The sequence below is a fragment of the Lissotriton vulgaris genome, chromosome 6 (assembly GCF_964263255.1).
Source record: "Lissotriton vulgaris chromosome 6, aLisVul1.2, whole genome shotgun sequence".
NCBI lineage: Eukaryota > Metazoa > Chordata > Amphibia > Caudata > Salamandridae > Lissotriton > Lissotriton vulgaris.
The window spans coordinates 881,741,943-881,760,754 of record NC_141694.1 but is presented as its reverse complement, the minus strand read 5'-3'; the positions used below and the strand labels follow the sequence as shown (position 1 = coordinate 881,760,754).

General features: G+C 45.0%; 1 protein-coding gene across 2 annotated transcripts in view; it reads right to left on the bottom strand.

Annotated features, from left to right (window-relative positions):
• The window catches only part of SYNE1 (spectrin repeat containing nuclear envelope protein 1), a 2,319,318-nt gene that overhangs the window by 150,732 nt on the left and 2,149,774 nt on the right, over window positions 1-18,812 (bottom strand). For both annotated transcript variants that reach the window (XM_086926873.1, XM_086926874.1), the window contains 2 exons: window positions 7,071-7,208; window positions 5,759-5,950 (listed from right to left, as the gene is read on the bottom strand). In XM_086926873.1, coding sequence (XP_086782999.1) covers window positions 5,759-5,950; window positions 7,071-7,208 — 330 coding nt within the window. The remainder of the gene's footprint in view (window positions 1-5,758; window positions 5,951-7,070; window positions 7,209-18,812) is intronic.

The window sequence follows — 18,812 nt, the reverse complement described above, 5'->3', positions numbered from 1 at the left end:
GATCGATGACACGGCGTCCGGCGTCCGTCCGGCCGGCAGAATGGCGTTTTCGGAGCTCCTGGCGCCGCTGACTCTGCTCTCTAGCGGCCTCTAGCGAGTGTCCAGTGATGGCGGGCAGAAAGTTGAATGTGTGTGTGATAGGGGAAGACCGAAACCCCTGATCTGCGCAGATGAGCTGCGACCACCGCCATCACTTTCGTGAACACCCGAGGGGCGCTGCTAAGACCAAAAGGGAGCACGGTGAACTGAAAGTGCTCGTTGCCTACCGTGAACCGCAGGTAACGCCTATGGGCCGGCAGGAGGGGAATGTGGAAATATGCATCCTGCAGGTCCCAAGCTACCATCCAGTCTCCAGGATCGAGGGCAGACAAGACCTGAGCCAGAGTTAACATCTCGAACTTCTCCTTTGGAGGAAGCGATTGACGTCACTGAGGTCCAAGATAGGATGCAGGTCCTTGTCCTTCTTTGGATCCAGGAAGTAGTGGGAGTAACAACCACAACTTACTTCTGGCATCCGAACGCGCTCAATGGCCCCCTTGGCCAAAAGGGCCGAAACTTCTTGTTGGAGAAGTACCAAGTGATCCCCCGACATGCAATGGTACTGAGGTGGCATGGCTGGAGGGGTAGTCTCGAAGGGGAGGGAGTAGCCCCTTCGGACTAAGTGCAAAACCCACCTGTTTGAAGTGATGAGTTGCCAGTGGGGGAGGCGATGGTGAATCCTGCCACCCACTGGCGTTTGGTGGGCCTGAAACACCGGAGTAGGAAGGTTTAGAGGCAGTGGTGGCAGGGGAGGTGGTGGACTGACCCGCCCGCTGGCCCAGTGACCCACCTCGGCGGGTCCCACGTCCGCGGCTGTGCTGAGACTGTTGTTGCGCAGGCCTGTGGATGTGAAATGAAAGTGTTTGGGCTCCCCTTGCTTGGCCACGAAAGGAGCGAAAAGCAGATGCGGAAAGAGTGCGCAGGCCGAAAGGCCTAAGGACTTGGCCGTAGCCCGCGAGTCCTTAAATGCTCCGTCTGCCTTGTCGCCAAAAAGGCGAGTGCCATAAAAGGGCATTTCTATCAGAGTGTTCTGGACATCCCCGGAAAAGCCAGTTGTCCTCAGCCAGGCGTGGCGGCATAGCGCCACTCTCGTGGGAATCGCCCTGCCCAGCGAGTTGGCGGTGTCAATTACACAACACATTGTGAACTTGGCTGCATCGCTCCCCTCAGCAATAGCTTGGGAGAGCACCATCCAGGCCTCCTCCGGACACTGAGGCAGCACCTGTGAAACAGTGTCTCACACAGAATGGGAATAACGGCCCAAGAGGCATGCAGTGTTTACAGACCGCAGCCCTGAACTGGCAGAAGTAAACATTTTCTTCCAAAACGGTTCCAGTTTCTTGGATTCCCTGTCCGGAGGTGCAGAAGGGAATGCGCTTGGGGACGTAGAGGCTTGGACGACCAAGCTCTCAGGGGTTGGGTGTTGGGAGAGGAAAATGGGGTTGCCCTGGGCCGGGTGATGGCGTCAGGCCACATTCCCATCCACAGGAGCCCCTGTGTTGGGCCTGAACCAGGTGCCCAAAAGAACGTCGGAAAGTGCGTCATTAAAGGGCCGCAGCAGCTCCGTGGAGGAAGACGCTGGCTGGAGCACTTCTGTCAGGAGGTTAGTCCTGACGGCCACTGTAGGTAGCGAGCCTCGGCTGCTTTAGGCAATGGTTCAGTGACTAAATATCGAGGGACATAATATAGAATGCCCAAAATATCAACTCCAAAATATCGAAGTACAGAATATAGAATCCCTATCTACAAACATGTAAGTACTAAACTATTGAATCCAAAATATAGAATGCTAAACTATAGTTAACTAAAATATCAAATTTTTTATATGTCTAAAAAATAATATAAAAGTAATTAAATATTAAAAACAATTAAATAAAACACTTAAAATAATGTAAAAAAGCTCAACATTTACTATTCCCACTCCAGTGAGTGCAACAGTAGGGAAAGAGTTGGATAGCGTAAGGATAAAAAGTACTATTCCCACTCCAAAGAGCGGGACAGGAGGGAAAGAGTTGGAGAGCGGGAGGGTAAAAATTACTATTTCCACTCCAGTGAGTGCAACAGTAGAGAAAGCGTTGGTTAGCGAAGGGGTAAAAATTACTATTCCCACTCCAGTGAGTGCAACAGTAGGGAAAACGTTGGATAGCGTAGGGGTAAAAATTACTATTCCCACTCCAAAGAGTGCAACAGTAGGAAAAGCGTTGGATAGCGGGAGGGTAAAAATTACTATTCCCACTCCAATGAGTGCAACAGTAGGGAAAGCGTTGGATAGCTTAGGGGTAAAAATGACTATTCCCACTCCAAAGAGTGCAACAGTAGGGAAAGCGTTGGATAGCGGGAGGGTAAAAATTACTATTCCCACTCCAGGGAGTGCAACAGTAGAGAAAGCGTTGGATAGCGGGAGGGTAAAAATTACTATTCCCATTCCAGTGAGTGCAACAGTAGGGAAAGCGCTGGTTAGCGGGAGGGTAAAAATGACTATTCCCACTCCAGTGAGTGCTCAGTAGGGAAAGCAATGATTTAATATTAAAAGAAGATTAAATTAATAATCAATACAAATAAAAAAATCTATTTAAAATAATTACCAATTAATAAAAACGAATTACCAATTATTTTTTTTTAATATTAATTATCAATTAATTATCAATACATATAAATAAAAGTAAATATTAACTTTATTACAATTAAATTATGTCCCACCCTATTCCCCTATAAACCCACAACCCACTCCAAATAAATATTACAGTTAACATCATTATCAATTAATCAATTAAAAAAATAATTACCAATTAATAAAAATGAATTACCAATTAACAATTATCAATCAATTATTTATCAAACATATAAATAAAAAATAATATTTAATTTACTATAATTAAATTACTGCCCACCCTATTCCCCTATAAACCCACAACTCGCTACGGAATTAAATTACGCAAAAATTACATTACATAACATTCATTACTTGAAAAAAATGTAACATACATTACAAAATGAATACATAATTGTAACCCATATACTAGCATACATAACACCCAAAAAAACTTGATATTATGGAAATCGATCATTTTAAATTCGATATTATGGAAATCGATATTTCCTACCCCAAATTCGATATTCTGACCTATCTATATTTTGGTAATTCGATATTCTAGCCTATCTATATTTTGGAGTCGATATTCTGTCCTGTCTATATTTTGGATTCTATATTTTGGCCACGGTTGAAGGAGACAGTGTGCCAGGTTCTGGAGTAAAATCCAAGTCACCTACATCTTTCCAGTCTGGGTCTAACTTGCACTGGGCTGCAAGAGGGTCCCCAAACCCCTCCCAGTCCTCCCCGCCCTCCCCGACCTGCCGGGGAGGCAGAAAAGAGGGAGGTGGATGGAGAAATGGATAGAAATTCCCTAGCAGCGTCAGAATCGGCATCGATCGACACTGGTCCGACACCGTCACCACATCGGGGTGGAAGTCGGGGACGACATCAGCCGGCACCGGTGCCGTCGACGTCGGTGGAGGTCAAACGAGGCCAACCGACATCGGCTATGATCCATGCATGGATCTATGGGGGTCTCTCGGCGTCGAGATCGGAGTTGTCGATGACTTCGAGGCTGGAGCCGACGACGCAGAAGAGCGAGGACCACCAGTCGGACCCGTGGTGCCCAAAGGCATGCCGAAGGGGCCCGAAGGCCCAAAGACTCGTGCCATGGCTGGCAGGAATTCCTGCACTTTGGCCGGAGTCGCCAATGGACCCGGAAAGGGCGGGTAGGCCATCAGCAACTGCCAAGTCTCCGCCGGAGCTGCGGGGGTGGTACCACCCACACCCTCAACTGTGTCGTGCGACAGGCTAGGGGAAGGCGAAGAGCGACAATGCTTCTTCGACTTCTTGTGCTTCGCCTTACCTGACTCCAAGAGTGAATACTTCGTTGAACGATGGTGATGGCGGTTCTGCGACCAGTCCCTCGACCTCCCTCGGTATCAGGACCTTGAACGGCACGGAGCCGACTCCCAGGCCTCCAGCAACTTTCGGGACTGCTCCCACAGAGTTTTCAGAGCCATGGCCCGGCATTCGGGGCACGACTCGGAGTCGTGGTCGCGCCCCAGGCAATAGAGACACCCATGGTGCGGGTCCGTCACTGACATCCTGCGGGGACAAGCCGCGCAAGACTTAAAACCGGGCATCCCTATACACCAGGAGTCGAAGACTTGAAAAAACAGAGGCAAAAGTCCCAAAAATAACTCAGACAAAAAGTGACTGGGGGTACCGCACTCTCCAGATCTGTGCTTGCTGGCGCAAAAAAAAAAAGAACTGACGTCAGCACGCGTGGGCGCGTCTAAGTAGCTCCAACTACGTCATCTCGGCGACTACAATGCCAACGACTTACGTGGAGCCGCACAACAACACCTACTGACGTGCAGGGGTACTGCTGACAAAAACTTTCCGGATCCAGTCTGATGCCTGGGGGTAATTCTAAGATAAGGCATCTATCACTAATGTGTTTCTTTCAGATACTATACAACATGAGCAAATGCAATGCATTGACACATGATGCATATACCCAGAAAGAAGTTTGATTTCTGCAAAGTTGGTAAACCCAAAGTACAAGAAACCTTACCATGGAGACGACGAGCAGTGCGTTCATGACCCCAAAAAGCTAGCACTTTGCAAGCATTATTTATTTAGTGACATAGGTATGCAGACCTGTTCATTGCCTGCTAACGACAAGGTCTGATGATGACTGAGATAACTTTCATATTTCCAATGACATGCAGAAGGGAATTCCATCGATCTGAACACGTTCCTTTGTTCTTTCATCACAGCTACGATCAGATTTTTGCCCATTCCAATGGCTCACTGTTCTAAAGCGCTTATGTGACAAAATGTTCAAGCAAAGTATATATCCATTAAAGTCAGACTACCAAATATGATGCTTGATTGTTTACCCAACCCATCGATCTTTCATACATAACTGTTACAAAGAACATCTACTAAAATTGACCCTCAAAAAAGGAAATACCAACACAACATAATTCCTAAATTACCCAGGTAGGCCCTTTTTTTTTTAAACATGCACATACTTTAAAACACTCACACAAATATCCTTCATATAAATACCCTGACCAACAAGGAGTCTTAAATCAAGCATAACTTCATTATCAATAGCCACTGTGTTTCAACAACATGGCTATTTGAACCAGGAGTGACACTTTCCATGGGTGGTGATAGTTTCTTCTCCACAACAGCTACAAATCTCAGAAGCTTCAGCACAAGATATTAAAACCTCAGCACTTTTAAAGGTTAAGAAAGCGCTAAAGATTCCGCTGGTCATATAGCTTTCTCTTACCCACCACGTTCTTCCTGGGATACTGCAACCATAAGCAAATCAGGTGATTAATTTAAATTTCCTAAAGCAATTTTCCACACACACACTCCTAACTAGTGCTTTTCATCACCGACCTCTACCACTTTGCAGTCAGTGCTTTCTTTTGCATCACAATCTCAATCAAAAGGACTGCAAAATACTTAGGTCTTTCTAGAGGTGAGGAGTCTGTATGTCCATTTCTTCGCTCCATATATGTGTCCACCTATAATTGATATTTGTATCAATCCATGAATGCACTGACATAAAATCTGTCTCAAGAAATATTCAGTGCACCTATGATATAGCAATTATTTTATCTTCTTATGCAGAACAACAAACATATTTGGAAATAGGCCTACCGGAAGCCTCAACAACTTCTTGTAGTAGCGGTCCACTCGACCGAAGACCTCAAAACAGTAACGTCGAAGCTCATCCAGTTCTTCCTCAATGACAGCGGCATCCATAGGTTCACTCTTCTCTATCAGCTGCTCTCCCTGCAGAATGATCTGCTCAATCTTATTGTTATTCAGAGATATCTCCTGCTGGAAGGCCTAAAATGTAGAGTATGATGAAAATTAAAATAAGCATCAATTAGGTACACAGGGTGTCATGTTAACAATGCATCAACTGATTGATTAAAGATCTCAAAATGTTTGTGTTTGGACAACATATTGGAGAAAAATTATTGTGTGACATAAACACTGTGTCGAAATTATTGTGGAACAGAATAACGAAGGAAGGAATATGTTTTTTGGGTATATAATATTGTTTTAAAGAATATAGTTGTATGTAACAGTTTACTTGAATATAGTTGTTAAAAATATTTTTGTTTCATAATTTAATGTATGTTACTTAGTATATTAGTTTTAGGTGTTAGTATTGTTAGTATAGTTCTTTTTTTAAATACAGTTTGTAAATTTAAATCTGTAATTGTTTTTTAATTTACTTAGAAATATATTTGGTAGCTGGTTGGCGGGGGTGAGAAGGTGGGAAGGCAATTACATTATAATCTGTTATATAAATAGTTAATTGACTAGTAATTATGTAAAGTGTTTAATTATGATTTATTTTATTTAAGTTTATTTAATTTTGTATTTTTACATGTATGTTAATAATTAATATTTAAGGAGCGAGTAGTTCGTTTTGTGGGGGAAACAGTGTAGGAAGTTAATTACTTTATGATTAATTTAATTTATATGCTATTTACATTCTTACTGTAAATTAAAGAATTAATTGATCATTTAATGAGTTATTAAATTAATTGTTATTTTGTTTTTGTGTTTCATATTTAAATTATAAAGTATATTTTAATTGTAACACTTTTGTTACTGATCTATATCTTACTAGCTGTTTCCCACCGACATTGTAAGTAGGCTCAAAGCCAGGGACCAAAGGAGTGCTCTTCATTATCGTGGTTGGAAAGACAATATAAGATGGTTTACATCAAGTGGGCATTTACACATCTGAGTTACACAATTACATTATGGTTCACGCATTTCAAATTGCATTAACAATTTTAGGCCTAAGAAAATTAAGTGAATAGCCCAATATTACATCATTTGAGCAAAGTGCTGAAATCGATATCAGAGCTTAGGATTCAGGTTCTAATTCAAGAGCTCAGCCACAAGACCAGATCTTGTCCACTATAATATGCAAATATGTTACTCATACCCTGAGCTGCTTTATTTTGGCCTGAACATCACATTCCGAAAAGTGCTCGATATTTGTCAACTGGAGATCCATCTCTGTAAGCCAGACTAGAATACTATCACGAGCAGTCTCAAACTCTTCCCGCTGTCCAATGAAGTGCTGAAAAAGGAGAAAACAAAACAAAAATATCATCAAATAAATCTTTTTTAATTCACAGTGGACATTCAGTTGTTGCATCCTGATTCCACCTATTTGTTCCTCCAGAAACAATTCTCATAATGCAAAAGACAATATATGATATTATAACAAAATTAAAAGTACTGCGTTTCTATTAGGTATCTCTTTACATATTATAACAGTGGGCACTGCTTAATAGAGGCCATGCCAATTTTTCTCATACATTTAGCCATACCATAATGTATAGGTATCCTAAACTGCACCTGGTCTCATTAGTTCACTCATTGTAGAATCTCATTGCTCATCTCAAATTCACATTACCTTTTAATCTTTACCCTAAACACAAAGAACATTAGAAAGATGGGAACACACATAGGAAGCATTCAAACACGCTGCAGTTTATGAACTGAATGGTCTGACAAGCTGACTATTAAAATGACCATCTTTCAAGTAAATTCAAATAACAGGAAACAAATAGTTTCATGCCGTTTGGCATAGTTTTACAGCTTAAAGAATGTTGCTGGATTCCCTCGCTGTGCATTATTCTGCCATCTAGAGGTTGGGTTTGGAAACTTCAATCCTTCTACTGTTTTTGTTTTTTGTTGTTGGTAAGTGTTGATGGTACTCCATTTGGTGTCTCTTTGTGAGGCCACCGTGCTTCCTCCAGAAACTCCCACCTTTGGTTGCTATCTTCGGATTTTTTTTTCTTCCTCTGCTCATCTTCCTTGGCGGCAGAGGATAGGCTCACGTGTGAATCCTGAAAAATCTTCAAGCTGCAAAACTACACAGGCAGGTAAGAAACTATATGCTTTGCAGCATGAATCTTTTCGGGATTCAAATGCTGTGCATAGATTTTGTAGCTGTTAGTTGCTATAGTGGTGACTGGGTTGAAGATGTGCATTGATTTGAAAACAGATGTAAGTGTAAGAAGATCTGACTGCATGGTTACCCCCACTTTTTGCCTGGTGTTGTGCTGTTTTTTGACTAGTCTGACTGGGATCCTGCTAATCAGGACCCCAGTCTATCTGCTTTCTCCCCAAAATTGTTATGCATGTACTTTGGTACACTCCAGATTGGACACTGGGGTACCCTTATAAGTCCCTAGTATATGGTACCCATGTATCCAGGGCATAGGTGCCCCAGAGGCCTCCCATGGGCTGAAGCATGAATTATGCCACCCATGAGAGGCCATGAAAAAGGGAACTACAGGTCTGCTACTGCAACATGTGTAAGATGGTGCAAGCACCACTTACGTTAGATATAGGTTCACTATTTCCATAGGTCACTACAGTTTAAACTTATAAGTCACCCCTATAGCAAGCCTAATCAATCCTGAAGGCAGGGTGCTGGGTTTTTAGGGAGAGGGTGCCCATGCATGAGCAGAACCCCAGACCGTTCTCTTGGGTTGTCTGTAACTCAGCTGGACATATAGGAAGAGGAGCATTATAACCTCGCAGTAAATTCTATCTCGGAAATGGCTGCATAGAAACATATTGTGTTTGGTATCCAACACCTTGGAATCATACCTCAACACCAGTAGCCAGTGTGAGAGGTATGGTTCCACCCTTCAGAAGGGAGCTTTGTGGGGTCACTGGTCTATCCGGTGCCAGCCGTCCCGACCCGGTCAGCACAAAATGGGTGTTGCCGACCAGAGACACATTTCTGCCCTCCTGCTGCTGAGCCAAGCCTGAGCAGAGGAAGGCAGCACAATAGCCATCCTGCCACAGGGAGGTGTGACCACCTCCCAGACTGGGTTTAGTGTATTGTGGCTAGGTGGGTGCACTCTGAGAATGCCTGAAAGTCTGCACCTGGGGCACATTTGGTGTCCCTGTGCATAATCCAGCTCAACCCAGTTCTAGGAGCCATTGGCTCCTGCTCTGGTGCGAACAGATACCCCAGCAATACCAACGCCTGTGGTGGGTCTGCGAACTAAGATCACACCAGAAAGTCCCAGAGAACTGAACGGCCAAAGAAGCCATCTCTCCGGACTTGGCTGTCCAGGCAATAGTGCTTAGTAAAAGTGTGAAGCGAGGCCCACGTAGCTGCCTGACAGATGTCTTGTAAGGGAACACCACGTCCCAATGCCGTAGTGGCAGCCGTCGCCCTGGTGGAATGGACACGCAGCCCCACCGGAGGCTCCTTTTTAGCCAGAGAATAACAGGCTTTAATACACAAGACAATCCATCAGGAGATAGTCTGCTTGTGTACGGCCTGACCTTTCTTGGCGCCACCATAGCCAACAAAGTGCTGGGCATCCACCCGGAACTGTTGTGTGCGATTCAGGTAAAATGATAACGCACGTTTTGGGTCCAGACGGTGGAGCCTGTCTTCCTATCTGGAAGGATGCGGAGGCGGAAAGAAGGTGGGAAAAGTGATGGTCTGCCCGATGTGAAAGGCAGTGACAACCTTTGGCAGAAAGGATAAACATGTGCTGAGCACAACCTTGTCCAGATGTATAAATAGAAAAGGAGGTTTACAAGAAAGAGCCTGGAGCTCACTCACCTGGCAGAGGTAATTGCAACCAGGAAAGCAGTCTTCAAAGTCAGCAGACGAAGAGGACAGTTGTAAAGAGGCTCAAAGGGAGTGCACATTAAATATGTAAGTACTAGGTTCAAGTCGCACTGTGGCATTACGAAGGGAATAGGAAGGAAAAGATGAGTAATGCCTTTGAGGAATCTATTTACAACAGAGGACTGATCAGGGAGCCAGAGAAAGACCGAAATAGCAGAAAGGTAGCCCTTGATAGTGCCCAGATCAGAGCCCTGCTGGGCCATAGAAAGAAGGAACAGTAGAACTTTTGAAAGAGGGGCATACAGGGGACCCACAGCCTTTGCTGTGCACCATGCCACAAATGTGTTCCACCTGCAGGCGTATACCAACTTAGTGGAGGGATGCCTGGCTGCCACAATGACATCACAGACTTCAGGAGGCAAGTCGAAAGGAATCAACTGCCGCCGCTCAATCTCCATGCAAAGAGGTGGAGGCTGGACAGGTTCAGGTGGAGGACGGTCCCCTACTGCTGCAACAGAAGATCCTCCTGAAGAGGAAGTCAGATCGGGGGATCGATCGTCATACTGAGTAGCTCGGGGTACGCAACTCCACGAGTGACGAAAAGCGTCGCCTAGCGAGTGCCACCTTGGAAATTCCAAAGCGCAGAATTGCTGACATTGCGCGTTCTCTTCGGTGGCGAATCTAACCAAGGCTCTCCCCACTGTCGAAAGAGACCTTACACCACGTCCGAGTGAAGACGCCATTCATGATCCATCATGCACCTACAGGCTGAGTTTGCCTGCCCTGGCGTTCAGTGAACCTGCCAGGTGTTGAGCCACCAGGGAAATATGCTGATGTTCCAGCCATGTCCAGAGACACAGAGCCTCTTGACATAGGGTCTACGACCCCACTCCGCCCTGTTTGTTGCAGTACCACATGGCAGTGGTGTTGTCTGCGAACACCTGCACTATGCTCCCCTTGACAGAGGGAAGGAATGCCTTCAGTGCAAGTCGGATAGCCCTAAGCTCCAAAAGGTCGATATGGAGCCTGAACTCCGCAGGTGACCAGAGGCCTCTGATCTCCACCTCTCCCACGTGGCCGCCCCATCCCAGGAGGGACGCATCCATCACTACCGTATGCTTCAGTAGGGGAAGGGAGAGGGATATGCCATTGATCCAATGCTGGTTCGTGAGCCACCACTGCAGCTCGTGTGCAGTGCCCTCCGAGATCTGGATGTAATCGGACAGGTTCCCCTGATGCTGCGCCCACTGGAACTTCAGATCCCACTGCAGAGCCCGCATATGCCATCGGTGGGCAGTCAAAATATCAACCTACGAGGTGACAATATCGAAGGGACATAATATTGATGTTAAGAATATCGATGTTAAGAATATCGGCCCTAAGGTAAGTAATATAGATTTTTTTTATATCGATGTAAGTACTATCGAAGTAAGTAATATCGATATCAAATGTATCGATGTTACTAATATCGATGTTACTAATATCGATGTTACTAATATCGATATTTATATTATTGTAATGTATTTTATTATGTATTTAATGTGTATGGGTTATATGGGTTTTGTTAAGTGTTCTACTTGTTTTAAAATATATGTATACAATTTTTATATGTTAATAATGTTTTTTCAAGTTATTTTACTTTTTTAGTACCGTAGCGGGTTGTGGGTTCATAGGGGAATAGGGTGGGAAGCAATATAATTATACTAAATTAATTATTATTTTTTAGGAATTATAAATTCCTTTAAATTATTTTTTGAGTTTAAGTTCTGTAGCGAGTTGTGGGTTTATAGGGGAATAGGGTGGAAAGTAATTTAATTTTAATTAAGTAATAATTTATTTTAAATCATTTGTATTGATAATTATATTATTGATAATCAATTAATAATTGGAAAGAAATTTTTATTAACTTGTAAGTAATTTGGATCAATTGATTAATTGATAATTATGTCAAGTGTATTATTTTATTATTGGAGTGTGTTGTGCGTTTATAGGGGAATAGTGTTGGAAGTAATTGAAATCCAATTAAATAATTATTAAATTTATTGTAGGGTATTGATATTGTACTGGACATTAATTATTAATTGGTAATTATTTTAAAATATAATGTTTGGGTTATGAAAATTAATTTATTGTTGTTTTATCTTTAACTGGTCAATAAATATCATCAAATATTATTCATTGATAAATGTAATTCATATATTGATAAGTAATTATTAATTGATAATTAATGTTGAATAATTATTATTTTTGGTATAAAAATCATTTAATTGTTCAATATTTGTTAATTGGTCATTAACATTTATTAATGATTATTTATTGGTATTTATTATCAATTTATTGTTAAATAATTATTCATTGGTAATTATGTTTTTAATAATTATTTATTGGTATTTGTAAATAGTTTAGAGTTATTTAATAATTAATTAATTGATTATTTTAAAAATGTATTTTATTTATAAGTATTTTATTTTTGAATTCTGTACTATCCAACACTTTCCCTACTGTTGCACTCACTGGAGTGGGAATAGTAATTTTGACTCTCCCGCTATCCAAGGCTTTCCCTACTCTTGCACTCTCTGGAGTGGGATTAATAATTTTTACCCGTATGCTATCCAACGCTTTCCCTAATGTTGTATTCTCTGGAGTTGGAATAGTAATTTTTACCCCTACGCTATCCAACGCTTTCCCTACTGTTGCACTCTCTGGAGTTGGAATAGTAATTTTTACCCCTACGCTAGCCAATGCTTTACCTACTGTTGCACTCTCTGGATTGGGAATAGTAATGTTTATCCCTAAGCTATCCAATGCTTTCCCTACTGTTGCACTTTCTGGAGTTGGAATAGTCATTTTTACCCCTACGCTATCCAACGCTTTCCCTACTGGTGCACTCTCTGGAGTGGGAATAGTAATTTTTACCCCAACGTTAACCAACGTTTTCCCTACTGTTGCACTCTCTGGAGTGGGAATAGTAATTTTTACCCCTATGCTATCCAACGCTTTCCCTACTGTTGCACTCTCTGGAGTGGGAAAAGTAATTTTAAGCCCTACGCTATCCAACATTTTCCTTAATTTTTTGGGGGGGAGTTGGAATAGTAGTTTTATTCCCTCTGCTATTTAATAATTTTTGTAATATTTTAGTTAATGTAGTATATAATTAATTTTAAAAATATTAAGCGTAAAATTACTTTTTTAAATTTGTTATCCATAATTATTTAATTTGTATTTATGTGATTGTTTTATGTGTATAGATGTATTTTTAATTCATAATATTTTTTAATAATTTATACGTTATTAAAATAATTATCAAAACTGATTATTAAGTAAGTATATATATTATATATTCCATGTATTTTTTAATTAATGTTTTATTAAATTCTATATATTACCTATGCATTTTAAACATTATACAACCTTTTTAACTATGTTTATTTAATTTTTAAGTATTATTTAGTTTATTTTACATATTTTTTTAACTAAAAAAAATGATATTTTTAATAACGATATTTTTAAAATCGATATTTTTTTCCCCGATATTTTTCTAATTACCATGTTATCAATAGAATATCGATATTCTTGCTCCGATATTTTTGTAGGTTTGATTTTTTGACCTTTGTTATTTTGTCAGTGATCCATGCCATCTGGCATGAGTGACCAGAATGATACAGGAGACCATGAGGTCCAGCAGCCTCAGGGTCATCCTGACCGAAACCCAGGATAAAGGCTTAAAGATCAGAATTATAGCCTGAATATCCTGGACTTGTCGTTCTGGAGGATAGGCCCGAAAGAGCATCGTATCCAGAACCGCTCCGATGAAGAGGAGCTTCTGAGAGGAATTCAGGTGCGACTTCGGCAAATTGATGGAGAACACCAGCAAATGCAGGAGGTCGGCCGTAGTCTGGAGGTGGGAGACGACTGTCTGGGGCGAGACCGCCTTCAACAGCCAGTATATCGAGATAGGGGAAGACTGGAAGCCCTGATCTGCACAGATGAGCTGCGACCACCGCCATCACTTTCGTGGACACCCGAGGGGCCCTGGTGAGGCCTAAGGGGAGCACGGTATACTGAAAGTGCTCGTGGCCTACCGTGAACCGCAGGTAACGCCTGTGGGCCGGCAGAATGGGAATGTGGAAATATGCATCCTGCAGATCCAACGATACTATCCTGTCTCTAGAATCGAGGGCAGACATTGACGCCCCTGAGGTCCAAGATAGGACGCAGGCCCATGTCCTTCTTGGCACCAGAAAGTAGTGCGAATAACAACCACGTCCTACTTCTGGTGAAGGAAATCGCTCATTGGCCCCCCCCCCCGGCCAAGAGGGCTGCGACTTCCTGGTGAAGAAGTGCCAAGTGATCCCCCGACATGTGGTGGCATGGCTGGAGGAGTGGTCTCGAAGGGGAGGTCGCAGCCCCCTCTGACTGTTTGTAAAACCCACCTGTCCGAAGTAATGGTGCGCCAGTGGGGGAGGTGATGGCGAATCCTGCCGCCCACTAGCATTTGATGGGCCTGAAAGACTGGACTAGGAAGGTTTGGAGGCAGTGGTGGCCAGGGTGGAGGTGGACTGACCCGCCCACTGGCCCCCTGAGTCGCCTCGGCGGGTCCCATGTCTGCAGCCGCGCTGAGACTGTTGCTGCGCAGACCTGTGGCTCTGAGGCGAACGTGTCGGGGCATCCCTTCTGGGCCACGAAAGGAGCAAAAAGCAGAAAGCGGAGGAGGACGCGTGGCGGAAAGACCCAAGGACTTGGCCGTAGCCCGCAAGTCCTTAAATTGCTCCAGCGCACTGTCTGCTTTATAGCCAAAAAGGCGAATGCCATCAAAGTGCATGTCCATCAAGGTGTTCTGGACATCCCCTGAGAAATCAGTAGTCCTCAGCCAGGCATGACGGCGGAGCGCCACTGTCGTGGAAATCACCCTGTCCAGCGAGTCGGCGGTGTCAAGGCCACATCTAATTGTGAACTGCGCCGTATCTCTCCCTTCAGCAATAGCCTGAGAGAGCACTGTCCGGGCCTCCTCTAGACACTGTGGCATCCCTTCCGCCACTGAATCCCCCACACAGATTGGGAATAACGACCCAAGAGGCAGACGTTGTTCACAGACCGCAGCCCTGAACTGGCTGAAGAAAAAATCTTCTTACCGAACTGTTTCGGTTTCTTGGATTCCCTGTCCGGTGGTGCGGAAGGGAATGCGCTTTGGGACGCAGAGGCTTAGACAACCAAGCTCTCAGGGGTGGGGTGTTGGGAAAGGAAAATGGGGTTGGCAGGGGGATGTTGTCGGGCCACGTTCCTATCCACAGGAGCCCATGTGTTGGGCCTGTACCAGTTGCCCAAAAGAACGTCAGAAAGTGCATCATTAAAAGGCAGTAGTGGCTCCGCAGAGGTAGTGGCCGGCTGAAGCACTTCTGTCAGGAGATTAGACCTGACGGCCATTGTCGGGAGTTCGAGGTGGAGAGCCTCGGCCGCCCTATGCAACACCACTGTGTAACTTGCACCCTCCTTCGTAGCCACGGTAGGAGGAGTTAGCATGCCAAGATCAAGAGAGGTGTCAAGACCTCTGGCATCCCCCAATTCCTCTGCCCAGTCCGGGTCAAACTCACACTGTGCTGTGAGAGGGTCCTCAGACCCCTCCCAGTCCTCCCCTTCCTCGGAAGGCTGATGAACATGTCGAAAATAAGGAGGGTGGACATAAAGGTAGAAAGGCCCCATCGCAGTCAGAATAGGCATCGAGTGATGTCGTTCCGGCGCCGTGTCTACATCAGGGCTGAAACCGGGGACAACGTCGTCCGAGGGCACAGGCGAGGTCGGAGGTGGTGCCGGTGAGGTCGACGTCGGTGATGGTGTCAAGAGGTCAACTGGCAGCGACCGGGATCCAGGCCTGGATTCTTGGGGGCCCTGTGGCGCCGGAGACGACAGCGATGCCGGAACCGGAGCCGCCGACAATGAAGACCGAGGGCCCCCAGTCAGGCCCGAAGGTGCACCAGCGGGGCCCGCCAGCACAAAGAGGCGGACCATGGCTGACAGAAATTCCTGCAGCTGGGCCGGAGTCGCCGACGGACCCAGAAAGGGTGGGTAGGCCGGCGGCGACTGCGTAGGATCCGCCGGAGCCGCGGGGGAGGCACCACCCGCACCCTCAGTTGCGTCATGTGACAGGGAGCGATGGCGCTTCTTAGACTTCTTGTGCTTCGCCTTACCTGACCCCGAGTGCGAAGAATTCGATCCCGACAAACGATGGTGATGGCTCCTTGACCAGTCCATCGACCTTCGACGGGACTGGGACCAGGAACGGCCCGGAGCCGACTGCTGGATTCAAGCAACTTTTGGGACCGCTCCTGCAAAGTCTTCAGCGCCATGGCCCGGCAGTCGGGCATGACTTGGGGTTGTGGTCGCGCCCCAGGCAGTAGAGACACACATGGTGCGGGTCTGTCACTGACATCATGCGATGACAGTCCCCGCAGGACCTAAAACCGGGCATCCCTATGGCACCAGGAGTCGATCAACTCGATAAACAGAGACAAAAAGGCCTCGAAAAACTCAGGCAGAAAATGACTGGGGGTATGGCTCTCTCTGGATCTGGGCTTTCTGGCGCGGAAAAAGAAAGAACTGACGTCAGCGCCATCAGCTCAGCGACCGCAGCTCCAACGAGGGACGCGGAGCAACATGACGCCACCTTCCGACGCGCAGGGGTATTGCTGGCGAAAACTTTCCGGATCCAGTCTGACACCTGGGGGTAATTCTAAGGTAAGGAATCTATCACTACGTGTTTCTTTCAGATGTGTTTTCTAAAAAGGCAATGGTTGCTCCCTTTTTCCTTATTTAATGCATCCCTGGAGTGTTTTGCAATGTCTCTCCTGCATTCTTGTGGGACAACTGAATAGTTTGAGCTTTCTATCTTGCAATTGTGTACTTAGTAACTGGTCTTCCTAGAAAAATATTTGCAAATGATACAAAGAGCTGTTTTGTTATCCTGTCAGCCTTAGTTTCTTCGATGTAAAACATTACTTGCACGTCTAGCTCCAAGAGTGAGTAATGTCCTCCCTACATACATTTTAGGTTTTTAAAAGAAACTTAGGGGCCCATTAGGATGGCGGGTGGATCGCCCCCGCCAGGCTGGCGGTAGCAACCGCCGGCCTGGCGCGGCGATCCACCCGTCATCCTTGCTGCAAAGACCCCCCGCCATATTAACATGGCTGGGGGGTCTGTAGCGGACGGAGAGACCGTCCACCGCTTTTCCACCACGGTCGCCTTGCGACCGGGGCGGAAAAGGGTTGTATTTGGTGGCAGTGTCTATCAGACACCGGCAGCCATATTACAATGGGCATTCAACAATGCCTTTCCGTGGCGGCAATGCCACCATGAAAAGGCATGCGGAGTCTCTCTGCGGGGGCCCGTTGCGCGCCCCCAGGGACTCTGGAGGGGGTGGGGGGGGTGCACATGAGGGGTACCTATGGTACCCTCCTGCATTTCAAGGAACAACGTGGCAGGCACCGCACAGTGCCTGCCACGTTGTGCTTTGAAATGCACAAGATGTATTCTTAGCATTGTGGCGGGCGGTGCTGAAAGCACTGCCCGCCACAATGCTAAGAATACGGGATGCGCCCGCTACTGTGGCGAGCGAATCCTAATACCCCCCACGGGACCCCCGCCCTTATGGCGGGCGGTCCCTTCACACGATGGGATGCCGGGCGGACTAGGTCCGGCCGTCATCCTAATGGACCCCTTGGTATCAGTATACTTTGTTTAATGTGGAACTGTGAGATAACCTTTGGCATAAATTGCGGGTCAGTTCCTTGTGAACATGAAAATAAGGTTCCTGTAAGGTGAGTGCTTGTAATTCACCAACTCTGTGCAGTGATGTTATGGCCACTAAAAAGGCAGTCTTTAGTGTGAGCATCCGTAATGTTGCCTTCTGTAACGGTTCAAATGGTGCCTTCATAAATTGTGTGAGCACACTATTTCGATTCTATGTGGGTGCTGGTACCTTTTTGGAGGTGTGAATCTCTTTGCTCCTTATAGGAACTACTTAATAACTGGTGACGTGAAGAAACTTCTTTCAATGTGACTCCTTGTGTATGCCACTATTGCTGCTAGGTGAACATTTAAGGATGCATAAGTCCGCTTACAGTGTATAAGTGATGTGTCAAGTACTTCAGTACTGTCTTATCGCTAGTCTTATTTTTTAAATCATCCTTCCTTAAGGTACTAGAGTGAGTATCATTTACATTTAGTTATATAGCTCTTTCATGTTCTTGGTCATCTTGTTTCTCTTAAGACTGCCATTGTATTTTCAGGAAACTCTAGGTGTCCAAATTCTAAGTCTTTGAGGAGCCATGCTGCCAGACTTAAAGTCTCTGTTTCCGGGTAAAGAACCTTCATTCTTGCATTGAGAAAAAATCTTGTTTGTATGGTAATTTGTGAATTTTCCCCGGTGATAGTTCTATTAGTTCTGAGACCCTTGTTTGTCTCACCCACTGTGGTGCAATTAGTATTAGAGTCATGCTGCTGATTCTGCATTTGTAGATCACCTTGTGAAGTAGCGGTATCCGGGAAAAGCGTACGCAAATTTCCCTAACCAATCTACCCACAATGCATTCCCCATGGACTGGTGGCAATATTGTCTGGAGGCCCAACGTTGGCATTTTGTTCTTAGGTGTTGCAAACAGCTCTATCTCTTGTATTCCCCATTTCTGAAAGTTCTTTGTGAGTACTAACTGATTCAGTTCCCATTTATGAGACCATGACACATGTCAGTTTAGTCTGTCTGCTTAGACGTTGTCCTTCTCTGGTAGGTGGATGCTAAGATCTCAATTTTCCTTTGAATAGCCCAATTCCACATTTCTTGTGCTAATATTGACAGTGGTATAGACGGAGTCCCAACCTGTTTCTTTACGTAGAACATGACGGTCGTGTTGTCTGTTTGTATCAGTATTGTCTTTTCCAATAGCTCTTCTTGAAGGGTTTTTAAGGCTAGGAATACTGTTTTCAGTTCCAGGATGTGGATGTGTTGTACCGTATCCTGGTCTTTCCTACTCCCCTTGTTTTGAGATTGTTCGTGTTTGCTCCTCATCCTAACTGTGAGGCGTC